This window comes from Lynx rufus, unplaced genomic scaffold (genome assembly GCF_022079265.1).
Source record: "Lynx rufus isolate CCGP_SWC_20201006 ecotype Redwood Valley unplaced genomic scaffold, mLynRuf1.p SCAF_3, whole genome shotgun sequence".
Lineage (NCBI taxonomy): Eukaryota > Metazoa > Chordata > Mammalia > Carnivora > Felidae > Lynx > Lynx rufus.
In genome coordinates, this window is record NW_025814845.1 from 91,310,543 (window position 1) to 91,337,916 (window position 27,374).

Sequence of the window (27,374 nt, forward strand, 5' to 3'; positions counted from 1 at the left end):
TAGTTTGTGTAGATGACTAATTTCAACATAAGATGGGGAAAGAGATTAATTAGCAGTTATAAAACACGCAGGGAAAATGCAGGAGAGACCCTTTGCCCAAAATGTGTGAGAAGAGGTGTGTTGTGGTAGACTTCTTTAAGATGACACTTAGGTCAATCCTGGGAGTGTTGGCTAGTGATGACTATCCAGAGGAGGAGAGCATTCCAGACAGAAGAAATTGCACGAACAAAGGGGGTTGACAGGAAAGAGTTACAAGAGAATTTTGTGGAGGGATGGATATGTTTGTATCTTCCTTTGTGTTGAAGTTATATGAGTGTATACAGTTGTCAAAACTCTTAAGTGAAATAACACTTGAAATTTGTATTTTATGTGAGACCTCAAAAAGAAAACTTAAAAAAAAAAAAAAAGCCCCAGGCAGAAGTTAGGGCTAGAGGAACAGAAGTAGGAGACATTACCTTATACTGATGGTTAAAACCGTGATCATTATCAAGATCACCAACCCGAGATTGGGACCAGGAGGAAGTGGGTTGGTTGGAGCGTGTGGAGAGAGAGCAACGGTCTGAGAACTGAATAGGCAAACACTAGAAGAGGATTCTGAAGACAACCAAGACTCAGTGGGCAAAAACAATTAAAAGAACATGGTGGACATAATCTGTCTTTATCTCATTTCCCTTGTGTGTGTCATCTCTGTCTCTACCTGCTAATGTTGATGTGAGGATTGAAATTAATTAATATACATAAAGCACATTGAAGAGAACCTGATACAAATTAAGTGCTAGATGTGCTATCAGTGTACATTTAGTTTCATGAATTTTGGCTGAAATGGGAAGGAGAGGGAGCAGTAACTAGAAATAAATATAGGTAAAGTGAAGATTTTTCCTTCTTTTTTTTTCTTCCTTCCCTCTTCCCTTCACATGGAAGAAAGGTAAAGACAGATAAAAAGTAGGGTGAAGCTGAAAGAGAGGTGCTAATTAATAGGCAATGTCCCAGGGAATGCCCTGGAGTGGGGGAGGGAGGGTGGCATCCATGTCGAATGAATCAAGAGTAAAAGTATAGCAGATGACCTTGAACAAGTTAAGGAATGCCAGCTCTTCAGAGGATTGAGGGGAGAAAAGAGAGGATAGACTTAAGAGGTGAGGTGGCAAGAAGTTGAAGGAATTGCTGGTTGATATCCTCATATCTCAGAGTGGGGTGAAGTTAACTTCTGAGAGAAAAGAGTTTAAATGCGGAACTTAAGGAGTACTTGAAGATTTGAAGTATAGCTTAAGATGTGAGAGGTAGTTGATCATGTCTAAGAAAAGGGTTATTGCTAGGGACTGAAAACCAGATAGGTGTTAGATTTTCTTTAGCAGCTCTCAGGAGAAAGGGCTAATCATGGAAGTGATCCAAGGTCAGAAAGTAAGCTGGGTGAATATGGTATTATGATAGGAATGCAAGAAGGTGTGTATGTTGGTAAGAAAGTACTTCAAATTTGCCATGGTGTCCACATTGGTTGTATGTGAAGTATGGCCAGGTAATCAGCATAGGTTGACGAGGAGAAAAGGGAAGGATCAAGGGCCTATGGTGACCAGACTGACTGATTGGCCAGGATAAATCGGGAGGGTATCGGGTATGAGAGTTAAGAGTCCTAGAATGAATGGTAAGAGGGCTATCAAAGCATAGCTTTATGCTTTATGGTGAATATTTTGGGATATGGTCAGATGGCTGAAGCAGAGCCAAAGTGAAGGTAAATGGAGTCCACATATCTTAGAAGTGGTTGTAGTGCTAAAAAATAATCTGAGAATATATCATCCTATTCAACATATATACCAAATTATAGCAAGTGTTAGAATGTATGCCTTTTTACTCTTAACAATTGAAATTATACCATCAAATTGCTTTAATACGTTTTGGACAGTAAAATTTTAGTATTTCTCTGGTTTGTGAGTTTTTTATTTGGACTTGAACTCATCAGAAGTATTTTTTCTTTTCTTTCTTTTTCTCCCTCATTTTTCTCTGTAGACCTCTTACTGAGGAAGAAATTGTTAACCTAAGAGAGAGGCATTATGATTCTATTGCTGAAAAACAGAAAGATCTTGATATGAAAATTCAAAAAGAGGTAAATAGTCTTTTATGTTGCTTAAGTATGTGTTCTCATAAAGCTTCAGTTTATAGTATGGAGAAAGTTGTCATTAGTATAGGGCATATGAACAGTCACTGAACCTATATTTAGATATTATACAGATGAAAATTAGTTAAAAGTAAGAGAAGAACAAAAAGTAAAGGAATAATGTTCCAGTCTATTATAGTTTCTTTTATTTTGATTTAATTGATCAGAAATCATATGCTGCCAAAAATGAAGATAATACATTCTTCTAAAAAATAACATCTTAATTCACAAGTAGAGACTCTGGCAAGATACATGTATTTTTGTGTTTAAAATCAACTTTTAAAAACTACTCTGTTTCACAATAAGTATTTTTTAAGTCTTTTTGTTTGTCTTGGATTTATTTATTCTTAGTAAGTGAACCATAAACTATAATCCTAAATGTTATATTTATTTTAATGTGTTGATGGAAATGGCCTATAATTATAGTTTTGCTAATCAGTAAGTGGAATTAGTCATATTCTGTTATACATTTAAGAACAGTTTGTTTAGTACCAATTACTGATTTCAACAGCATTAATTTAAGCAATGCAAATAGATGTTAATATTAGGCTAAAGAAAAAATCATTGAAATTTGATTTTTAAATTTGGTTTGACATGCAATGAATTATCACTAAAGCCGTTTGGATGCTATTAGGAATAGCAAGAATTTAAATTTGAAACTAATTGCTGAATAGCTTGGTGGTAATAAAATTCAGGACACATGTGCATCAATGAGACATGAACTTTGTGAAAGCTTACTTCACTTTGATAGATGGTGGTATGATTGGCCTTAGTTTAAAGACCTTGGACTCAGGAGAGCCAAAACCATTAAACTAGTCAGAGTGATAGGCATTGGAACAATTGTTGAGCATGAAGATCACTATATATTCTAAAGAAACAATTTTGTATTTCTGCAAATTAAATGCTACTACTTCATAATTCAGTTTCTAAAGAGTTCTATAATATCTTTGATATCATTTGAATTATTTTGTAAGAGGAGAAATTGAAATGAGAAATCACAAAAATTTCAATTCTGTTATGCTTTATAGAGGTCATTTATTTTTTTAATAATTTATTTTTAATTTTACAAACAAACATTTTATTTTTAGAGCAGTCAGACAGGTTCTGGTTTTTGTTAATCCTTATTGTTTTGTTCATGTACAGTTAGCCTTACAAGAAGAGAAGTTAAGACTAGAAGAAGAAGCTTTATACGCTGCACAGCGTGAAGCAGCCAGGGCAGCAAAGCAGCGAAAGCTCTTGGAGGTGAGGGGAAAAGACCCCAACATATGTCAGGGCTGCTCATCTCCTGATTTTCTCTGACAAATCTCAGTTGAGACTTCTTCCACCCCCAGAATCAAGGGCTTCTTGTTTAACAGCAAATGTATTTATGCATATATTCTTAGGAATTTTCATTTTTATTTTCTAGTTTATTTATTTTGAGAGAGAGAGCGCACAAGCAGGGGAGGGGCAGAGAGAGAGAGAGAGACAGTATCCCAAGCAGGCTCTGCGCTGTCAGCACAGAAGCCCCATGCAGGGCTTCATCCCACAAACTGTGAGATCTTGACCTGAGCTGAAATCAACAGTCGGATGCTTAACCGAGCCACCCAGGCGCCCCCATTCTTAGGAATTTTAAAGGCAAATTAGTTCGCCTTTAACAACTAGGAATAGCATCAAATAATTTCTACAGCACTTTTTAGTTTACTTTTGTGAGTATTTTTTAGACCAATTCGTTGAACTGCTAGAATTTCTTCTACTTCTTTGAATCTGGTAAGCTAGGCAGTTTGCCTCATCTTCAGATATTGTATATTTCTCATCTTTACTCTTGTGTCTTTGGGAGACTGGGAGTTTGAGTCTTGAGAAATCTTTGGCGTATTATCAGAGAAGGCAACAGATTTATTATATCTCACCATGCTGTATGCTAATATGGCATTACTGTAATTGCCAGACCACTATTAATAACAGGCATTTATGGAGCCCTGGCTAAGTGTCAGGAAGTGTTTTAATTAGTTTACATGTTTTACCTTGTTTAATACTGACAACAATCCTAGGAGATAGGTAGCATTTTCAGTCCTCATTTTATAGATGAGGAAACCAGGGGACAGAGATGTTAAGTAACTTGCTTGAGATCCTGCAGTTAATAAATGGTAGAGCCGCAGTTCAAAGCACAGCAGTGCTTGGTCAGTTATCCTACTTAGCATCTTCCTCCATATTTTGCCTGTGTGAACTCTGTGCTGTAATATTAACTGAAGTAGTACAAAGATCATGTCACATAAGAATTATTGTAACAGAGAAACTGAAAAATCATGTGTCATATTGCCATGAGTTTATATGTGACCAGTGCCCTTTCTCTCTTTCTTTGTCTCTATCTCTTTCTCTTCCCGCTCCCCTCCCGTTTTTATTAAATTGTTTCAGCAGATTAATTAGATTATGTGGGAGAATGGGGTTTTTTGGTTTTGTTTTTGTTTTTCAATATATTCTAACTTGTGAAAAAGGTTAAAAATTAACTCACCTACTAGGAAATAAAAATATTTTTCTGGCTATACTTTAGATAACTCTTCTTACTATAATAAAATCTCTACTGCTCACCTTTTAAAGACAAAAGCATTCCATATGCAGCATCTATTTGGGTTCTCTGAGTTTTCCAGAAACACATAATAGTCTGTACAACATACACTGGCACACAAACATACACAGATATATGCAAATCCATTCGATTTTCACAATAGCATTATGAGTGTGTTAGGGCAGTATTATAGCCATCTGTAATTTACAGATAAACAGAAAGTAGAGAACATGCCAGGGATACACAGCTAATAAGCGTCAGAACCCTAACTCTTTTTTCCTCCAAAGTTTATCTATTTTTGAGAGAGAGAGAGAGAGAGAGAAAATCCCAAGCAGGCTCCGCACTGTCAGTGCAAAGTCCAATGCAGAGCTCGATCTCACAAACCCTGACATCATGACCTGAGCCAAAATCAGGAGTCAGATGGTTAACTGAGCCGCCCAAGCACCACTTTTTTTTTTTTTTTTTTTTTTAAGTTTATCAAAGCCCTAACTCTTGACAGGTTTTCTAAATCCTTTGTTTTTATTATTTCTGAGTCAGCTCAGCCAGGTCTTCTAGATCTTTTGTTTTATTGCTATTTATTTCAGCCAAAATAGAACTTCATCCACTGTTTTAACTATTTTTTTCTTACCCCTCATCCTTCCAGTTATTATAAGTTCTTGGGTATAATAAGAATGTTGAGTACACCAATATATACCTGTTTTAAAAGTTATTTTTAATAACACTGTAAATATTCTGAGCCCTCAAGGATTATACAAGGATAGAGATTCTATCCATAAATAAGAGGATATAGAAATGAACAGTGATACATTTTTAAAAAAAAAAACTTCAATGGAATAACATTTTAAGTTTGTTTTTTTTTTTTAGGAACTAGGAAAAAATTACCTTTTGGTGTTACATGAAAGATTTTTTTTAAATATAACTTTACAACAGAGTGATTTTGTATTGCATTATGTTTCCAAAGCAAGAAAGGCAGAGAGTTGTGCAGCGATACCATCCTTCGAACAATGGAGAATATCAAAGGTAAACAGTGAAACATAATGCTTCCCTTTGTAGTAGAAAATGTTATTTCCAAAGAGAACACAGTTCAGCTCTGGATGTTTGTATACATACTATGTTTATGTGTTCCCTAAAAAATAGAGACACTACTTTGTAAAAAGACTGAGAACATTTGTTTCTTTACATTGGAAAGTGCTCATTTATTTAAATTAATTTCATTGTGTTTTTAAGAGTGGTCATATCTTCCATATAGAAAATAATGCAGTAACAGACCAAATGCCTTTGGATAAATTGCTTATGCCTTGCTAGTTTGTGTTTTCCATAGCACCCCTCTTTTTCTTATAACAAAGTTTATGTATGATTGTTTTTTAGAACACACATTCCAAAGTTGTATTTTCCACTCATTCAAAGAACCTTGTTTGTGCTTCATTATTATAAATTATAAAAATGGGCTTATGACTAAACTTTGACTTCAAGATTAACCAAAATCTTATTATTTTCAATTTATTGCTAGCATTAAGAAAATTAGGACCTATTTTCATTAGGTAATTCTAATTGTATAGTAATTATAAATTTGTGTGGGATAGACCTTCAAACTAAAATGCCATCATTAGCATAAGCATGCATTTTGTTGCATCTACTATGAATATATTAAAAAATTCTTTTACTTTTATTACAGTTCAGGACCAGAAGATGACTTTGAATCTTGTTTAAGAAATGTAAAGTCACAGTATGAAGTTTTTCGAAGTAGTAGTAAGTCTTTTAAAATATATGCATACATTTTAATTTTACTTAATGCCACAACAGATAAATGGAGATCCTGACTCTCATTCTATAGAAGAACTTCCTGCCCTTTAAAATTGTATTTCCCAGATATATCAATTAACTAGTTCTGTATTATACAATTGTATCTTTCCTTTTCAAAAGGGAATTGGAGCAAAGAAAAATCTCAGGGTATTACTGTAGATCTGGATGGAGAGTCAAGCACATGTTTTTCTATTTCTACTCTGGTCCTACCTCTCCATCTCCCAGAAGAAGGGAAGATGGGAAGAAGTAGTTACAAAAGTATACTCATTTTAGTTATTACAAATTGATTAAAGACTAAATGTTTTAAACATTAAAAAGATTAAGATTAAAATGTTTTTCTCTAAGTTTCAAAAGTTGGAACCCCAAAAGCAGTTCCTCTTGAAAACATTTTTCATTTTTATTTGTTCATTTATTTTTTTGTCCCTCTTTATAATTGGCTATTAAAAATATTGCCTAGAGTTTATTGTATTGGAAAAGTTTATATAATTCGTTTATTTATTTAACGTTTATTTATTTTTGAGACAGAGAGAGACAGAGCATGAACGGGGGAGGGTCAGAGAGAAGGAGACACAGAATCTGAAACAGGCTCCAGGCTCTGAGCTGTCAGCACAGAGCCTGACGTAGGGCTCGAACTCACGGACCGCGAGATCATGACCTGAGCTGAAGTCCGCCGCTCAACCGACTGAGCCACCCAGGCGCCCCTATATAATTCATTTAAATTTGCATGTTTATCACGCTACATGGTAAAAAAATAAATAAAAAGAAAGGGGAAAAGCCTTATATTGTTCCCAATAGAAACTTAACCAATGTGATGATTTCAATAATTGTTTCTTATGATGTTAAAAGTAATAATACTTGGAGAAAGGTAATATTACAAAATAAATGGTTGTGATAAAAGAATATAAATGACCACATTATATTTAATGTATATTCTAGGACTCTCATCAGATGCCACAGTTTTGACACCAAATACAGAAAGCAGTTGTGATTTAATGACCAAAACTAAATCCACCAGTGGAAATGATGACAGCACTTCCCTAGATCTAGAGTGGGAAGATGAAGAAGGTATTTTATATTCACAATTATACCTGAAAATTTTAATCTGTGTTAATTTATAGAAATCTACTTGGTATTTTACTTTAAACTGAAATGAGTGCAAGACCATGAAAAATCAGTATAAAAATTTCTTAGTCTCTTACTATATTAGTGATTATCATCTGTTGATAAATGGTTTAGAAAGTTACTTAATTCTTAGTGTTTCTTGCGCTTTAGAAAATAAATGTTAATGAACCTATAGTACTTAATAAGAAGAATTACTGCCCCCTTGTGGTCTACGTAAAGCCAAAATTTTATTATCTTTTGGTTCATTATAAATGGTAGGGGTTTTTTTGTGTAGTTCAAAAGCTGTAAGTAACACGGACATGGGTTTGAATTTTAGCGGGTATGTTTTCCTAGCTCTAGTACTTTCAGGAGATTTCTTAATCTCTTTAGAGCTTCAGTTTGTTCATCATAAAAAGGGAATAATAAACCTACTTTAAAGGATGACTATTCACCATTGTATACACAGTGTCTAAAATGCCTGGCACAAAATAAATAAATGAAATGAAATGAAATGAAATGAGGCACACAATGAGCAGTCCATAAATATTTGAACAAATGAACATATGAATGTTGTGAGGATGAAATAAAATGTATATAAAATACCCACTACAGAGTATAGCACATAGTAAGTACTCAAAATTGTAGCTAAAACATGGGAGGTTTTTAAAGGCTATTTCACTGAATAAGGCTCAAGTTTTCATTTTCATTTTCATTTTAGGAACTAGGTAATCCACAAAAAGGAAGAACCAATTATAGAATGTAGGACTTTAGAAGAATAGTAAGCATTAAGTATTTTATAGAATTTTGAGATGCAATGGACCTTAGTCCTCTAGTCAAGCCATTTCTTTTATCAAGAAACAAACAAAGATACAAGGGACTTGAATAACTTTACCAAAGATTGCATTAACTTACTTAATTAAGTCGTCTTCTCAGCTAAACACTTTCCACAGTCCTGTACTTCTGTTATTTTGTATCTGGGTCCCAAGCAGCAGACTTTATTTTTATTGTAGCATCTTTTTAAGTTTGATTTAAAGCCTGTGAGGTCTTTCAATTCCAGAGTCTGTCATCCATACTGTATGCTAATCAGATTTGTAGATAATATGACTTTTGAGGTTATTATTCTAGTCATTAACACAGTTAGTTACTAAACTAGACCAGGTAGGAGAGAGAGCCAACTAGAAACCTTTCCTTAACAAGGCCTCCATAGGACTGACTCTTGAAGTTAATTAACAAACCAAGTCTGATTGTTAAATAAAAACTGTATTACTAACTGGTAAGTCTTTTGACACAGCTTCTTAAATTTTCACTGAGATTTGTAACAACTCTCCAAATAATAGGAATGAATCGCATGCTTCCGATGAGAGAGCGTTCCAAAACAGAGGAAGACATTCTCCGAGCAGCACTTAAGTACAGCAGCAAGAAGACTGGAAGTAACCCTACATCAGCCTCTGAGGATTCCAACGGGCTGGAGTGGGAGAATGATTTTGTTAGTGCCGAAATGGACGGCAATGGCAATTCTGAGTATTCTGGATTTGTAAATCCTGTATTAGAACTGTCTGATGCTGGCATAAAGCAATCTGATGCAGATCAACAGAAACGATAGGGTAAAATCGTGTGACCCGGTTTATCAGTTGTGACCAAATTTTAAAAACCAACTAGAATGTATACATGGTTGTGCTGAGCCGTTTTGTAAGAGGGAGATAAGAAACCATGTTGTAAATGCTTATTAGAAAGGAATAGAAATGATAGGCTATATCTGAGTTGCTTCAGAATTAAGTGCAATTTCATCATCTGCCTTCTGCTTTTCAAAAACAATTTAATGGTTCTGTCATGTTATTAGATTTATTTTAACTCATCTTTATAGCATTCCTGTTTACTATTTGTAGATTTTCACTTTTAAAAATAGTTTCATTAATTTTACTTTGAATGCTTCTCAAACCTATTTCAGTAGGTCTCTGTGAAAATATTAGGGCATTTTGTGTTAATTCTCAGCAGATGTGAAGGGAGCATGAGGAGGGACTGCCAGATCAGATATATAATAGTGTTCCCATTTCCAGCATTATTTACTCCTATGACTTACTTAAATTTTATTATCTAATAGTAAGCACAATTGAGTAGATGACCCTAAGGAAATGCTGAAGTATCCGTTTCTTTCTACACTTACTGCATATCCTAGTATAATAATGTTGATTCAGTCTGAACAAAGGATAATATGTTACAATAAACTCTCAGAGTTTGGACACTTGAAGCTGGTAATCAAAAATAATATTGAAGAAAAAATATATATTTAGGTTTTTCTCTTCCTTTTACATGCTGCCAGTATAAATGAATATTGACTTTAAGTTAATTGATATATTAAATTTCTAAGTGTCATTTTTTAAAAATTCTATATTTCCAATGAATGGTCTTAGAAAGATTTTACACAGGACATATTCTCTGTGCATGATTTATTAAGAAAGGAAAACCTAAAAAGGCAATACGGGTATTTCAAAGTAAAATCCTTTCTGGTGTGAAAGGATCCATTGATTTTATTAAGCTTTCCTTTGCCTTGTAATACAAGGTGCTTTAATGGGATGGAACTAACATATCAGCATATAAAACGCATTTTGTTTTATGCATTGAGCTCTTCTTTTCCCCAAAGTTTATGTATCAACTTGAAAGGCCAAGGATATAAGCACTCCCTAATTGCTTGTCTTAATTTTGCTGAGGATTGAGTATGATTTTAGTAAACAGACTGTTTTCTGATTTTTCCTTGGTGTGTTTTTTTTTTTTTTTCCTTGCAGCAATGACAGTGCATGTTCTCAAAAATATAGGAAGGTCCAGATATAAATAGTAACTTAAAGTTCTCGCTGTACTTAAAACAAAATCATGTGGCCCTTTCAATATTTGAACTGCTAGGCAATGACATCTATAGTTTCATCTTTTTTAATCTCATAGAAATAAATATGATACTTTAAATATGTAAATATATTAGGTAATGCTGTTATTTATGATTGTCTGAACATAATTTAAGTTGTAGCTTTGTCACTGGAAATATTTTAAAAGTAATCTATATTCACATTGCCTGTGTTACGCTTTTTAAAGTTTGTATACATCAGATGTATATTTTTGGTTTGGCATAAGCTACTATTGTAATTTTTCTTGGCATTTTGTTCATAAAAAATTTTTTGAAGGAATGGTAACCTCTCAAGGATTGTGAATAAACACATTTTTACATTTAAAAATAATAAATTATTTGATTATTACTAGTTTTACTCTATAAAAATGCAATAATTCCGACTCCTAGGGCATAATTATTTTACTAAATCTGCTGTGAAGACAAAAAGGAGTGAATTAGGAAAGCAGGGTGGAACTAAATTTTAAAATGTTTGTTTTAACTGCTAAGAAGAGGATATAAATTTTCTTGTTTTATATATTTATAAAAAACACTAGAAATAGCATTTATTTATTCAGCAGATATTAGAGAATCTGTGTCTGATAGGGTATTTGGGATATCGTGGTAAAAAGACATAAAATGTCCAAGCTCTTTTGCCTACATTCTGATGAGAGAGACAAGACAGTAACAAGTAAACATCTAAACAAGAAAACCACAGATCACAATTAGGAAACATACAAGACGAGAGGATGCAGGATAGCTGGAGACGAGCGGATTACTTTTGGTAGGTCAAGCGAGCCTTCTCTAAGGAGAGGACATTTGAGCTGAGACCTAATTGCTGAGCAGGAACCAGCCCATGTAAAAAGCCTGGTGACACAGGTTATAAGCAAAAGGAACAGCAAATATAAAGTTCCTGAGGTGAAGGAGAATGTTTGGTATGTTCTGAGAATGAAAAGACCACTGGGACTGAAGCATTGTGAGGTAGAGTAATACGAGATGATATCTGAGGGGTATTTAGGGCCAGATCATGTAAGGCCTTATAGACTATGGTTAAGAATTCATTTTATTTGATGTATAAAGCCACTGACTTTTTGTAAGCTAGAGTGTAGAGTGATCAGAGTTGCATTTTTGAAAAATTCCTCTAGCTGCTGTGTAGAGAATGGGTTATAAGAAGGCAAGAGTGTACGCGTGATACTTGCAATGGGACATGGTGTGACTTGGGTTGATAATGATGATACCAATGCAGAGCTGATAAACTTTAGAGGAAGAATTAACAAGATTTTCTAATGGGCTAGATATGGGGGCCAAAAAGGAGTGGAATCCAAGATAACTGTAGGATAATGCTTCCAGCACGGTGACCTGGTGACCTTGCTCACTGCGTATCTACCTAGCAACACTCAACCCCAGTCCAGCCTGTCTTGACAAAGCCCTATGATCCTTCCTGGAACATGGCAAGATAGGCAGTCTTAGAGGAGCTGTGACAAAGCCATTTATCATCTGCTTCCCTGTCTTGCAGAAGGCCGCGATGAGGCAATTTCTCACCCAACTCCTTGGTTCTAGTGAAGCATGGGATTTCCACCTCACCCCCATTCACTACAGATGTAGGCTAATAAAACTCTTTGGCTGGAGTTCATTAGAGACAGCTTTTTCAACAACAGAGCTACCCTCCATTTATGTGTCATTTAGCCTCTGGGGTCCAGTGTCCTACGGACATCCGTAGGGACCAGGGATGTGGGACACTGACTCCATGCTGATCTTCCTTTTGCTATCTGTGTAAGTAATAGACTAAGTCTATTTGAGCTCATTGTCTCCCTGCTGGCTAAATCTATGGAAGTGTGACAGCCAACCTAAGAGTGGCAACTATGCTTGTCAATAGTTTTTTGGTTTCTAACTTAATGAATGCAGTGGCAGGAACAGATTTAGGAAGGTGGAGGAAATTAAGAGTTCTGTTTTGCAAAATTAAATTTGAGATGTTTATGAGAAATCTGAATGAAGGTCTCAAGAAGGAGATGGGATATATGTCTGCAGCTCAGAGAAGAAGAGGTCAAGGTACAAGTTTAGGAGTCATTAGTAGGTAAATGGTATTTGAAGTCATTACACTAGGTAAGATCACCCTGGGGAAGCATATAGGCAGAGAAGTCCAACTACTGATATTTAGAGAACAGGGGTAGAAAAACAGCCATCAGAAGCAAACACAAGAATACAGGAAACCAAAGAATGTGGTGTCACAGGCCATGTGCCACCATGTGAAGTGAGGAAGACGAGAATTGGAGCCAATAGGCACTGAGGGGCAGATGGTGGTGACTTAATCCCCAGCCACAGCCTCCTCTGCCTGAGGCCTACAGCACCCCTCCCTTACAGCAAGCAGTCTAAGAACAGTTCTGTCTTCAGAAAGAATTTCAAAAAAATTTCAAACGTTTCAAAAAAATGTTTAGAATTAAACTTAGACCTTGTTTTTTGGAGAGAGAGAGAAAAAGTGAATGGAGGAGGGGCAGAGGGTGAGAGAATTTTAAACAGGCTCCACACTCAGTGCAGAGCCCGACACGGGGCTCAACCTCGTGGCCGTGATAATCTTGACCTTGAAATTAAGATCAGATGCTTAACCGAGGAATCGGTTAGGTGCCCCTAAACTTCAACTTTATTATGTGCATGGATGCTGTTAAAATTTTGAATTCATGCAATTTAAAAGTGTGTAGTAGAGGCGCCTGGGTGGCTCAGTCGGTTGAGCGTCCGACTTTGGCTCAGGTCATGATCTCGCAGTTTGTGAGTTCGAGCCCCACTTCGGGCTCTGTGCTGACAGCTCAGAGCCTGGAGCCTGCTTCAGATTCTGTGTCTCCCTCTCTCCCTGCCCCTCCCCGGCTCATGCTCAGTCTCTCTCTCTCAATAATGAATAAATGTTAAAAAAAAATTTTTTTTAAGTGTGTAGTACATAAAAATCAATGTAATATTTAGTAAGAAAACAAAAAAATTCTAAACGTAGCAATGGTTTATTAAAATGTCTAAAATATTGGTTTTAGATACTGAATATAGATACGGAGAACTACTTTTGGAAATAAACACCACAATTCTACAAAAAGGAAATCATAGAAAAGGTATTATTGCTCAAATAAGGCTTCCTATAATAAAACCACAATGACACATAGACACTGCTCCAAAACACATCATGCTGTGTTGCAGTACTCTAGCACTGCAAGTACCAACAGGCTACACCACCAGGAGCAACTCAACCATGGCCTTGACATTGAAAAGAGCTGCTTGTGAAATAATATGACCAAACTAAAAGGTGGTTCCTTGCAAAACATAGGGCTAAAATCAAGCATAAAAAGAAAATAATATAACTATTTTGAGAATACTATTCCTTCATCACCAAGGATGCTTTTTGTTCATTAATGCTCACAGAGGTACACTTAAATACACTTAAGAATTCTTCACACATCTAGGAATGCAACAGACGACTAAATCAATGACTAATATAATTTACAGACTTCAAAATGATAAGAGATCCCAAATTTAATAACAGATAACAGTAATATACTAATAAACTGTGAAATATCTATAAAATGTCTACAGATTTCTTCATCCTTCACGATTCTCCTCTTAGCCCTCTGTGTTCACAATTCATTTTCATCCATTTCTGTAGGAAAAGTGTTTTGGGTAGAATAGGATGAGTAACAGCCATCCTCAGGTATGGGCTTCTGTAGTGGCCAGTTGTTTTCTTGCAAGAGTGATGTTGGAGACAAAATAAATTGAGTCTCAAAAAATTCTAATGACTCTCCATCTTCCTTCTCTATCAGGAGTTGATAGTCACCAAATCTGACCATGCACTTGTCAGGCAGGTCTATTTTATTTAAGTAGCACAGCTCCTTGTTGTCCACAAGCAGACTGGTCTTCTTACTCATATTTTTTATTTCAAAAGAGAGAACCGAACTATCAAACTTTTTAAACAGCTGCAGAGAAAACTGAACCCGGGAAACTTGTTTGTCCTGAAAGGTATAATGACAGATATTGGAATTTCGGCCAAATTTCACCACTTCACTGGAGGGAAGTTTTTCTCGGTTATAAAACCTTATGGATTGGAATATTCCACTTTGCAGCTGGACAGGATGGTAAACAGTTATCTGGAGACAAGTTATTGTCTCTTCCGTGTCAGCATCTTCAAAATTGGACATGATGTGTCTCAAAATCTGACCTGCCTGCAACAATCAAAACAGCATGTTAGTTGACTCCTATACTTCAGGCATTGATATCTTTAATTCTAATATTTTGATGAAAATCTTCTGATAGGTCATTTATTTAGACTTTAAATTAAGAAGACAATACAGGGGCACCTGGGTGGCTTAGTCAGTTAAGCGTCTGACTTTGGCTCAGGTCTCTATCTCAAGGCACGTGAGTTCGAGCCCACATCAGGCTCCACACTGATGGTTCAGAAACTGCTTGGGATTCTCTCTCTCTCTTCCTCTCTCTCTGCCCCTTCTGTGCACTATCTCTCTCTCTCTCTCAAAATAAATAAATAAACCAAAAAAAAAAAAAGAAGATGAATACATAGAATACTTTCAATTATCTAGCACAAATGTGAAAATTTTCACCAAGCCCCATGAGATCTGGTGTATTACTTTTTCTATCCCTATTTTTCATTTCTAGTTTGACAACAAGACCATACATATAGTCTAGACAATAACAAGGAATGCCTGCTGATAATAAAGTGATTTGGCAGGAGCAAAAAGAAACTTCAGTTCCTTTCTCATTTAAATAGAATGACTTGGGCTCAGAGAAAATATGACAGCTGTACATTAAAATCGGGAATAAATAATCCCTTTGCTTTAAATGCCTTCGGAGAATATACACATAAAACCTACAGTTTATTAACGAAATTATAATTAGATGTATTATGAATTGTAAAACCTGATTAAAGAAATTTAAAAGTTATGAACAAATAATTCCAACATTTATCCCTTAACATCGTCACTTAGATTTCTAGTAGGAAAAGGGTTAAATATAATAAATGCTTAGCAAAGATATGGAAGCAATCTAAGTATCCATCAATAGATGAATGGGTAAAGAAGATGTGGTATACATACACACACACACACACACACACACACACACAGAAGAATATTATGCAGCCATAAAAATGGATGAGATCATGCCATCTGTGACAACTAGAATGAACCCAAAAGGTATTATACTAAATTAAATAAGTCAGACTGAGAAAGACAAATGCCATATGATTACACTCATATGTGAATCTAAAAACCAATGAATGAACAAACAAAAAGTAGAATAAGACCTGCAAATACAGAGAACAAACTGATGGTTTCCAGAGGAAAGAAAGTAGGGGGATGGGCAAAATGAATGAAGGGGAGAGGGAGATATAGGCTTCCAGTTACAAAATGAGTAAGTCACAGGGATAAAAGGCACAGCATAGAGAATATAGTCAATGATACTGTAATAGTATTGTGACAGATGGTAGCTATGTGGTAAGCATTAAGTACAGAGAAGCTGAATCACCATGTTGTACACCTGAAACTAATGTAATGTTGTAGGTCAACTATACTCAGGGGCACCTGGGTGGCTCAGTGAGTTAAACCTCTGACTTTGGCTCAGGTCACGATCTCACAACTTGTGAGTTCAAGCCTCGTGTCAGGCTCTGTGCTGATAGCTCAGAGCCTGGAGTCGGCTTCAGATTCTGTGTCTCCCTCTCTCTCTGCCCCTCCCCCGCTCATGCTTTCTCTCTCTCTCTCTCTCTCTTTCAAGAATAAACATTAAAAAAACAGTGAATCCTTTAAAAGTTTATTTTATTTCATAATTTTAAAATTAGACATTACATACTTTAAAAAAATCTCCAGAAGTTAGTTCTAAATATCATAGTCTGTACTCCTCCTGGAATTATTTATTTCTGTCAATGGTTCCTAATGACTGGACAAACTGACATTAACCACAATATAACTGCCATTAAGAGTTAAGGGTGTCCCTCGAGAGCTCTTGGCCCCACAGTGCCCTCCACCTACATTTGCCTTTAATAATCAGTACAATAAAGTAGCATAACAGAATAGGAGAACTAATTGCCAAAATCTTTGAGAGATTATTCTCACACAGAACTGCCATTTTAACCCTAATTTATTTTAAAAGGATTGCATGCACATGATTAAAAAATTGACACAGTAAAAAAGAATATTTTAAAGAGAGTATCTTCCCTCCACCTTAGTCCTTTGTTTCCTTTTCTAGAGCCAACCACTGTAAAAGTTGCTTTTATCCTTACAGAAATGTTCTTTACACAAGCAGCTTAACTATGTGTATGCTCAGTAACAAACACCTATGTTTCTACACATAAGAGAAAACATTTTCTTACACAAACAGGAACATACTGTATCTAGTTCTAAACCTTACATTCTTAAATTAATAATACAAATGGGTGATTTGTTTCTATATCCACACATGTAAATATATCTTACATTTGAACAGCTACACAGAATTCCTTTAAACTAGTGTGGCGATAAATTATACCAATAGAGGGGTGCCTGGGTGGCTCAGTCAGTTAAGCATCCGAATTCAGCTCAGGTCATGATCTCGTGGTCTGTGAGTTCAAGCCCCGTGTCGGGCTCTGTGCTGACAGCTTAGAGCCTGGAGCCTGCTTTGGATTCTGTGTCTCCCTCTCTCTCTGCCCCTCCCCAGCACTGGCTCGCACGCCCTCTCTCTCTCAAAATTAAAAAAAAAAAAAATACCGAGAGAGTGATCCTGAGCACTTCCTGCATTCCTTAAAAACCGTTTAGAGTTTGGGAATCAATAAGCTTGAGTGAAGCTGGTGTGTAGTTTTGTTTGCCATCTATATTAAATGTTGGTATCAGAATTATGCTGATTTAAAAAAAATGCTTTCCTTTTCTTTCTATGCTTGCTGCTATTTACTTTTAAAATAAATCTTTCCTCTTATTTTGCAAAGTTATGATGCTACAAATCAAAACTCTCAATTTATTCCATTTTTCTTTTTTTTTTTATTATTATTTATTTTTAGGACAGAGAGAGACAGAGCATGAATGGGGGAGGGGCAGAGAGAGAGAGGGAGACACAGAATCGGAAACAGGCTCCAGGCTCCGAGCCATCAGCCCAGAGCCTGACGCGGGGCTCGAACTCACGGACCGCGAGATCGTGACCTGGCTGAAGTCGGATGCTTAACCGACTGCGCCACCCAGGCGCCCCTATTCCATTTTTCAACAAACAATATAGCTAAGCAAAATTTCTTTTTTATTGATTTGGAAATATATCTTTATTTTATTATTTTTTTAATTTTTTTTAACATTTATTTATTATTGAAAGAGAGAGACACAGAGCATGAGCAGGGGAGGGGCAGAGAGAGGGGGAGACACAGAATCCAAAGCAGGCTCCAGGCTCCAAGCTGTCAGCATAGAGCCTGATGTGAGGCTCGAACTCACAAACTGCGAGATCATGACCTGAGCCAAAGTCAGTCACCTAACCAACTGAGCCACCCAGGCACCCCTCTTTAATTTTAAATTTACTTTTTGTAATAGATTGTTTTTGGACATTATTACATCATATTGTATTACCCAAGTAGACAAGAGATGCCTAGCTATAAGCAGAAAAAGTGACCTGAACCCTCAAAATCATGGGTCAAAGATAGTAAAAATTACTATGAAACCAGTGTAGCGACAATTAACCAACAATGGGCAGAATTGGTTAACAGATCCTACACTGTGATTTGAAGATACTTTAATTATGATAATAAATTCTCATTATTCAAGAAGCAGACAGCATTAAAAAGAATAATTATAACAAATCATTAGATGATGCAATTAGTTGTTGACAAGAAAACAATTAGCTGTTAACAAGCAAAAAAGATAAAAGGAAAAGCAAGAATCTGTCCATGATCTCAGTCTTGTCTAGGATACATTGCCCTCATTCTAGTTCATTCTCGGACTTTGGACAATAACAGTTCCAAAAGGAGAACTGGATTCAAAACCATTGATATAATCTTTTGGTAACACCCAAATTACACCCAACTTTTGGTGTGTGTGTGTGTGTGTGTGTGTGTGTGTGTGTGTGTGTGTGTGTATTTTAGAGAGTATGCATGAACAAGTTGGAGAGAGGGGCAGAGAGAGCGAAAATCTTAGGCAGGCTCCACTCTCAGTGTGGAGCCTGATGCAGGGCTTGATCCCATGACCCTGAGATCATGACCTGAGCTGAAATCAAGAGTCAGATGCTCAACTGACTGAGCCACCCAGGTGCCCCTGTTTTGTGTTCTTTATATAACCTGTGAACTTAGAATTCATTCTTTTGAACAAATTTGCCACCAAGAAAAGTTTGCCTCATACAAGCTCTTATTCCTATTACTCAGGGTAGATCTATTATTCACTGCAAGGGAAAAAATATTGGCATTCTGGTTTATCAAATCAGTGGCTACAAGTGTCTTGGTGTAGATCAATTCTCAGGGATCACAATTGTGACCCTTCAACAAACACTGAGATAGACTGTCTAATGTCAAATACTTGTTGCTCCTCCCTATCAGGCCAATCCCTACTGGTTCTGCTCCTTTAGAAAGATGAGACTTCCCACTCCACTGACAGCCATGTAATGAAACACGAATGGAAGTAACATAGAAGCTTACTTCCAAGCAGAAGCTTTAAAAGGCACTGTGGGGTTCCACCAGTCTTCTTTGCCTCTGCCACATCAGCAGTCCCCAAAAGCAGCTCAGCCTCCATTCCAGAGGCAAAGGCCAAAGATAGAGCCCAAAAGGACACAGAATATGAGCAAGAAATCAAACCTTCTTTAAGTCATTTGTTCTTGAATTCTAATATCACCTGGGCTGACATGCATTCACCTATCTAATGAAGGTAAGAAGTGACTACAAACCCTGACAGTTAATAGGGTTACTACTTACTGTTTATGCCCTTCACATGCCAGTTACACTGCTAGCCATTGAAATCTGCTTGAGATAAATTATCAAAGACAGAAGAACAATGAGCTTATATAGTATAACAGTGGTTACCTTTGAGGAGGGAAATGGGTTGGGGATGGAAAAAAGACTTCATTGCACACTCTGTGCCTTTGAAATTGTATACCATGTGCACTTAATATCTAACCAAACATTTAACAAATATTTTCTTTACAAATTTACAAACCATCAAATTTTTGTGGAATTAAATGGAGGTGGAGATTACCTAAGTATTCAGTGGTAAATTGTGGTATCTGACATCAAAAAGTTGTAAAAAAAAAAAAAAAAAAAAAAAAAAAGGAGTTTGCCTGGCTAGCTCAGTTGGTAGAGTATTGATTCCTGATCTCAGGGTCATGAGTTCAAGCCCCAAGTTGGGTGTAGAACTTACTTAAAAAAAAAAAAAAGTTTGTAAAACACTGTGATGATGTCTGAAACACAGTAATATCTGTATTCACAAATGAACTACAATAAATGAATAAATAGAAATGAGAATGAGCCCTGCCATCAAGAACTTTATCACAGAAAGCATAATACAGAAGGCATGGGAGCTCCATTGTCAGAAGAAAAGTAAACCTCTCCTTTCCTAGGCACCAGGAAGCACACACTTACGGGGACTCAGAGCTGGCAAGAGAAAGGTTAGACTGAGGTTGGCTTCTGCTCCTCTCAGAGGAAATAGGGCAGATATGTGGAGAGGTGTTATGTGCAAAAAACATGCTCTCCACCCCTGCTCACACTCCCACCCCCTCTACCCTTCTCTCTCTCTCTTTCACACACACATACACCCCACCACACCACACCAACTACCCCTCCAAAAGCTGGGCAAAGCCAGTAAAGAGACATATGACCCTCAACCTTGCAAAAGGCTGTTTGGACCTCAACTGTTAAGAACAAAAAGATACACAGATATTTTTGCTTAAAGGAGGAGCCAGGTGTCCAAACAGTTTAACAGAAAGTTTGGTGACCCTGGGTGGTCATGCATGCCAAGAGGATTCTCATGCTTTAAGAGTTTGTTTTTTAGAGTAAGATTTACTGAAATAATGGAGTTTGTTCTGGGCAATGTGTTAAGGAAGGTATCCTTCTAAAATTTTTACTTTCATCCCTCCTCAACTCAATAGGATTATTAATAATCTCAAGACAAAGTATGTCTCTGCCTTGTTGCAAGTAGCCTTTGATCAAAGGCTTTCTCCCTGACCAACACCCAACACTGAGCTTATTAATAAGGAGGGAAGAGAAACTTGAAGCACAGCAAAAGGCACAGTAATCCTGCCGCCAAACCTCCCTCACGGGTCATCATCCCCGCAGTGTGGCTTTGAAGACATCTGTGAACAGTGTTCAGCAGAATCAATTTCTACTAAAGTAATAGGTTTGGCAAAGGAGTCGTGAATAGCAAAAAGAGCAAGAGAAAAACCTTAAGGAAAAACACTTTCTTTTCAGACACCTTGTCTTCTTTCTCCCACTCAGCCTCACTAATCTGTACCCAATCAAATTTGCAGACTCCACCTCCAAATTTGGTGGCTGTGGACAGCCGCTACGAGGTACAGCGTCGGTTCTGGCTTCCGGAGGATTGGGGAAATTCCTCCTTTCAACCTGAAAGCTAGGGAAAGTCCCAGAAAACAGCCGATTACTCTGTTTTCCTAATGAACCACTGAAGCAAGTAAGGCAGGTCCCGAAGAACCCTCAGCAGAGAACTCAGAGCCCCGGGGAGCCCGGGACCCCGCAGAAACGTCTCCGCCAACGAGAGGGGAGGGGTTCACGCATAATTTCTCTATGAGCTACACTTGATAAATTCTTTTTTGTTTTCTGATGGGGGGGGGGACCTTGCAAAGCACAGAAAAGTGTATTTAAAAAAAAAAATCCCATCTCCAGTATTTCCTTTTCAGTATTCCTCCTCGCATTTACAGACATCCCTGTGTCATAAAGCTGGGACCATGCTGTATATAATTAATTGAGCGTGCCCGTACGCTGAGCTGGGAGCAGCGGGTGTGACTTTCGACAGGGCACCCCGAAAGACTCCGTGACAAAGCCTCCCTCTTGGGGCGATAAACAGACAAGACACAGTCCCCACCTCACCCCCAGGCTACAGCCCGCCAAGTACCTTCGGGCCCGAGAGTCGGAAACCGTCCCAGAGCGGCTTCGCTTTCCCGGCTCTGCCGAAGACTAACGGAGGCCACCCCGCGGAGGTTCGAGTTGGGGGACGGTCACCGCCCACCGCCCACTGCCCGTAACCACACTGGGAGAGGGCGCCAGCCCGCCTCGCCGCAGCTGCTCGGGGAGGGAGGAGGCGGGGCCGAGCCGGGGGGAGGGGGGGAGGAGGGGCGCGCGCCTCCTCTGCTCCCGCTCCCCGCGAAGTGCGCCAGCTACCCACCTCCCCGAAGCCTTTACGGAGTCTCGACAGCAGGAGCAGGTTCCCAGCCTTGGCCCCGCCCGCGCCCGCCTCCTCCTGTCTCCGCCGGACGACTGCGGCTGCTGACGCTACATCCAGACCGGAAGGCAAGCCCCCTCACCCCTTTTCGGAGTTCCCAGGACCGGTTTGAGGCTCCGTGCACTGGTGCGGACCGCACCTCCCGAAACGCGTTGGCCCCTCCAAAGAGGATGTGACTAAGTGAGCTAGATTTTGAAAAGGGGAAAAGAATCACTTCCCCATTAAAGGGCCACTCTCTCCAAGAGTTGGCCTCGGACGGGGTAGGGATAGGAGGAGAGTTGCTCTAATTTACTAAACAAGACAGGTGAACGGCTTGTATTATCTCATTTAATCCTCACAGTCGGGAGACTAGGACCCCCTTACAGACGGATAAACTGCGCCCCTGCCAGTGGTTAAGGGTCACGTTGAGCAAGAGCAGAGACAGGATTTGAACCTGCCACAGAGCCCATAATCAACCTGCGGCTACCTGTGATGCCCTGACCTTACACGAGACCAGTCCAGGAGCTTCCTCTCCCACCCGGGGATCCACCAAAAGGGATCCCTCACTCAACATCCAGGCTCTGGGGTTCCACGACTAAAAGCTGGTACATGATGCAAGGAAAAACACTTAACCTCCCACGAGTCCTTTATAGCCTTGGATGAATAAGATAATAGTTTTTTCCTGCGTCAGGGAAAAAGGTTTGGAAGGGAAAAAAGTGGAGAGAACCTGAAGACAACAGGTGTCTAGAGCGGGGTAGGAGTGAGACTCTAAATAAGGAGTAAAAGACTGAGAAGAAAGGGGGGAAGACCAAGCTTGCAGTGACTGAGGAGGTCAAACTGGCCCACTTACTTCAGAGCTTGGGAATCTACCCACCAACTCGGGTAGGTGTCAGATGGAAGACGCTCCTCTGGATTCTGTCCTGGGCTTGCAGGAGAGTTGTTCCTTCGCAGGTCAGTTTCACTGGCAATAAAATGACGCTGATACTTGGAGCTTCTCCATCTGATAAAAGTTCTGTGAGAGGGGTTAAGTTTTGACGTCTCCGAGTCACTTACGTATAATAAGGAACCATAAACACAGGGAAGGAAAAGTACAACTACAAATGTGGCAGATTCCTGTAAGGCTGCAATTTTGTTCGTTAATCATCAACATTTATTATTTCTTCTCTGAAGTGGATATAGCCAGAGTATCTTCTTTCAGGTGAAGAACATTAGACCACGTGGACGGTAAGATATGCAATCTGACTATACCAATAAACATACACAGTAAAATATTTTATCAGAGTTTCTGATATTCACTCTTTAAAGTTAAGCACGATTTGAAAATTCTGTGTAAGCTGCAAAGGACTAGTGTAGTAGATGTTATTAATAACACTAGTAAAGAAAATGCAACAACTGCTAAAATTTATGATGCTGAATATTATTTCGTTTTTCTGTTCCTTTTAAGTATTCCTAGGCTACCAGTTGAGGAAGAGATTAAGAGGAACCATTCAGGGGCGCCTGGGTGGCTCAGTCGGTTGGGCGCCTGACTTCGGCTTAGGTCATGATCTCACAGTTTGTGGGTTCAAGCCCCGCGTTGGGCTCTATGCTGACAGCTTGGGAGCCTGGAGCCTGCTTCAGATTCTGTGTCTCCCTCCCTCACTGCCCCTCCCCTGCTCATGCTCTGTCTCTCTCTCAAGAATACATAAACAAAAAAAGAGAGAGAGAGAGAAACCCTTCAGAGAAATGGATACCCCAAAAGTCCGGCTGGAATTGTTTATCAAGGCAAAATGGAGGAAAACAGTAGGCAGGTATGTTATTGATATTTAAAAAAGAGGGATTTACTGTTTGAATTATCACTGATGAATCATTTAATGTGAAAATAACATAAAATGCCCACAATCTATTTTTCCATGAATAGAATATTAAAAATAGGTTTTAGATACTTTCACTACCCCCTAATTAAGCAGATGTACCTGAGCCTATTGTATTTCATTTAAAACTAGAGGAAGCTAATTTATGGTAATACGATCACCCCTTATAGAAAAAAGAAAGTGTTGCTCGTTTGTGTTGCTTGCTGGGAATTGGGTTATATGATACGCACCTTCTGTCTGGTGCACTCTAAACCCCTTGGATACACACTCATCTAACTCTCCACTCCCAAGCTCAGATGCTCAGATTTGGGGTAACTCAGTTGTAACTCAGTTCGGGAGTGCCCCACCTCATGGCTGATGCTTTCTACCAACCTTTGAAAATACTCCGAATTACCTGAGATACCTCACTCAACTCTTTTTTCATTATTCTCTGAATGGAAGACAAGCAGAAACCCAAAGAGTTGGGACTGGAACAAAGGAAAGCTAGCGTGGACTTCTCTTCCTCCTCCCTATTCTTGGAGTCAAGTGACTACAATTAAAATGAGCCACTTAGATTTATGTGGAGAGATCTGCCAGACACATTACTAATGGAAAAACCAAGTGCTAAACAAAAATGTTGCCGTTTGTGGGAAAAAAAAAACAAACCCTGTCTGTAAATGCATGAACTTTCTGCAAAGAAATCCGAGAAATAGAACTGATAATACTGATTAACCTGAGAAAAAGAAATTGGGAGAGAGAAGGCAGAAGGTCCACATGGGGAGATATTTTTTATTGTGCACTTTTTCATACTGTTTGGATTTTGTCTCATTTGCATGCATTGTGGTTACACACCAAAAAAAAACCCCAGCTTTTTAAAGAAGGGCCAAGTAAGAGAAGTCTCCCGAGAGACAGATTCAATGCTCTAATGCCTCAGTATTTCTCATAAGGTGGAGGACTGCAATAGAATTCAGGCTCCCAAGAGAGTGGTCAGATGGTGAGGTAAAAATTAGAGCCCACAAAGGCAGGGCACCTGAGGGTGGAGGAAGGGGAGGAGTGGGCCTGGTTAGGGCCATCTGCTCTGCCCCTCCCTGGAGGCAGTTGTGGGTAGTTCTGTGGTAAAGCAGAATTCTAAGATGGCCCCCAAGATTCCCACTCACTGGCGTACACAATTTATATAACCTCCTCCCCTTGAGTGTGGGCAGAACCTGTGAATATGATGGGCTGTCACCCCTATGACTAGGTTTCTAATCAGTTGTCTTCAAGTTAATCCAAAGGAAAGTTATCTAGCTGGGCTGGACCTAATCACATGAATCCTTAAAAGGGATGGATCACTTTTAAGGAGCACAGAGACACATACCCCTGTTGGCCTGGAAGCAAATATCCAAGCCAGGAGCTGCCTATGGAGACCACATGGCAAGGAACTACAGGTGGTATCTAGGAGGTCAGAGTGGTCCCCAGCCAACAGCTAGCAAGAAAATGGGATCTCAGTCCTACAACTAGAATTCTACCAACAATCTGAGCCTTGAAGGAGACCCCAAGCATCAGATTAGATCTGCAGCATTCTCAATGATAATGTGCCCAGACTTCTGACTGACAGAAACATAGAAATAATAAATGGGTGCTGGGTTTTTTGTTTCTGTATATCATAGAACCTTTATTATTTTTCCGCCTCAATTCTTAAGTCTTATATAACATCCATGTTCTAAGTATGATACCATTTATAGACAGTTTTTAATGTTTATTGTTTTTTTTTAATGTTTATTTATTTTTGAGAGAGAGAGAGAGACAGACTACAAGCAGGGGAGGGGCAGAGAGAGGAGACACAGAATCCAAAGCAGACTCCAGGCTCTGAGCTGTCAACACAGAGCCCAACATGGGGCTTAAACCCACAGACTGTGAGATCATGACCTGAGCCGAAGTCAGGCACTTAACTGACCCAGGTGCCCCTAGACATTTGTTTATTTCATTTCATTTCATTTCATTTCATTTCATTTCATTTCATTTCATTTCATTTCATTTCATTTCATTTCATTTCATTATTTTAAGAAAGAGAGTGAGTGTGTGAGCCCGGGAGAGGGGCAGAGGGAGAGAGACAGAGAGAGAGATGAGAGAGAGAGAGAGAGAGAGAGAGAGAATCTTAAGCAGGCTCCACAAAGAGCCTGACACAGGGCTCCATCCCATGACCCTGGGATTGTGATCTGAGCCAAAATCAAGAGTCGGACACTCAATTAACTAAGCCCAGGCACCCCACCATTTATATACATTTAAAATGCATCTTCATTTACAAATATTTTACATTTGGTCTATAGAACAGATAATTTAATGGGTGTTCTTTTAAACTGCTCAATTTGTAGTAATTTTTTATGCAACAATAGAACAATAATATAGGTTTTTTTGTTAGAGGATCCCTGTGGATTATGAAAGTCCCCAGTAATCCTGATCCTAATAACCCAATATGAGAGCTATAGACTATGTAAGCAGGAAAAGAAGGGCCAGTTTTTTTTGGGGGGTGTGCATTATTTCTACCGGTCACATAACCTCCAAACCAGGTAACTTCATCTTGCCCTTGTTGAATCTAAACTGTGTCATCTAGTACTCCTCACTGGTGTAATTTTTAGTAAAAAAGAAAACAAAACCCAGAAACCTTCCCTCTCCTTTAATATTTTATTTTTACATTTCATTTGTGTTTCTTCGTTAATTTTTAAAATAAATTTCAAAAAATTTTAAAGCTATCTTTGACCTATTTGCCAAGTCAGTGGACACTTTTCTAACCTTATCTTTCATCATTTCTCTGCATCGTTTAGTACTGTTGACTACTCCCGCCTTGAAATACGGAGCCCTAACATGAGTTTGTCTGTTTATAATAGATGAAAAACGTCATGTTATTTCTTAGTGACATTCTCTTTCCTTGGCTCTCAGAGGACTGACTCTCTATTTTGACTTGGTCCACATAAGAGGTTTCCTTGCACGTTGTTTAAAAGAAGTAACTTCCCTGTAGTAATACAACTCCCAGAATACCTTTCACCAAAGCAATTCCTAAAGGGGTGTGGCTTCTGGTGCAAAACTGCTGAAAGTCCCAGAGGTGAATTACACAATCAGATTCTGAGGCAGTGACAGACTTTGTTTTCCTTCAAATTTCTACTTCCTGAAACCAAGGCTCTTTATGATAAATAGTGTATTTCAGGGAAATTGTGCTAAAATTAACCTTTTTCAGAGATTTGCTGGCCTTAAAAGTGTTTATCTTCGAGACAAAGGTGAGTATAAGCTTTTAAATGACAAAACAGTAGATGTGGGTACAAAAGATGGCATTATATATAAGGAGGTATTATTTTAGACTCTGACCTTGTTTCTACTTCCTAGTATTGTTTGCATTTAAATAACTTGAGAGCTTTAAGAATATTTGCAATTCTAAAAGCGCTATACAAAGGGAATAAGGGTTGGGAAGGGGAGGGAACAGTAAATTTAGATTACAAGGGAAAGGAGAAAAGGAACCTGTTTTGTTTTGTTTTGTTTTTTTGTTTGTTTGTTTGTTTTTAGCAGGTTTTAATAACAAAGTCCATATGTCAGGAACCTAGCTACTGAACATCTGGCTTTGTCACTGAATGGAGATGTTTGATTAAAGCATTAACGAAGTGGGATTACTTATGTGAAAAATTGACCCTAGGACTTTTGCCTGGAGTACATTAGTCATAACAGAAACCATCACTTGCAGGATGGCCTCAGTGATTTT

General features: G+C 38.3%; 3 protein-coding genes across 6 annotated transcripts in view; 2 read left to right on the plus strand and 1 right to left on the minus strand.

Moving 5' to 3' along the window:
* Positions 1–10,820, plus strand: part of AP1AR (adaptor related protein complex 1 associated regulatory protein) — a 39,768-nt gene extending 28,948 nt beyond the window's left edge. Inside the window, exons 5-10 of the mRNA XM_047091367.1 lie at positions 2,002–2,098; positions 3,293–3,391; positions 5,653–5,711; positions 6,367–6,440; positions 7,431–7,559; positions 8,933–10,820. Coding sequence (XP_046947323.1) covers positions 2,002–2,098; positions 3,293–3,391; positions 5,653–5,711; positions 6,367–6,440; positions 7,431–7,559; positions 8,933–9,198 — 724 coding nt within the window. The 3' untranslated portion in view covers positions 9,199–10,820. The remainder of the gene's footprint in view (positions 1–2,001; positions 2,099–3,292; positions 3,392–5,652; positions 5,712–6,366; positions 6,441–7,430; positions 7,560–8,932) is intronic.
* Positions 10,821–13,438: 2,618 nt separating this feature from the next.
* On the minus strand, positions 13,439–22,749 carry TIFA (TRAF interacting protein with forkhead associated domain). Of its 4 annotated transcripts, none has more exons than XM_047090636.1 (2): positions 22,666–22,749; positions 13,439–14,663 (listed from the first exon to the last, which is right to left on the minus strand). In XM_047090636.1, exon 2 carries the CDS (start codon positions 14,637–14,639, stop codon positions 14,082–14,084), a length of 558 nt encoding a protein of 185 aa, XP_046946592.1. In that variant the 5' UTR covers positions 14,640–14,663; positions 22,666–22,749; the 3' UTR covers positions 13,439–14,081. The 4 variants fall into 4 exon arrangements, with proteins under 4 accessions (XP_046946592.1, XP_046946591.1, XP_046946590.1 ...); XM_047090635.1 differs by lacking the exon at positions 22,666–22,749 and adding an exon at positions 21,919–21,984; XM_047090634.1 differs by lacking the exon at positions 22,666–22,749 and adding an exon at positions 21,780–21,857.
* ALPK1 (alpha kinase 1) overlaps positions 22,683–27,374 on the plus strand; it is a 136,242-nt gene continuing 131,550 nt past the window's right edge. The window contains exon 1 of the mRNA XM_047090629.1: positions 22,683–22,766. The gene's annotated coding sequence lies outside the window, so the exon portion shown is untranslated. The remainder of the gene's footprint in view (positions 22,767–27,374) is intronic.

Bases quoted from the DNA above. Each gene is read 5' to 3' on its own strand.
- TIFA (XM_047090636.1), bottom strand. From the start codon at position 14,639: ATGTCCAATTTTGAAGATGCTGACACGGAAGAGACAATAACTTGTCTC.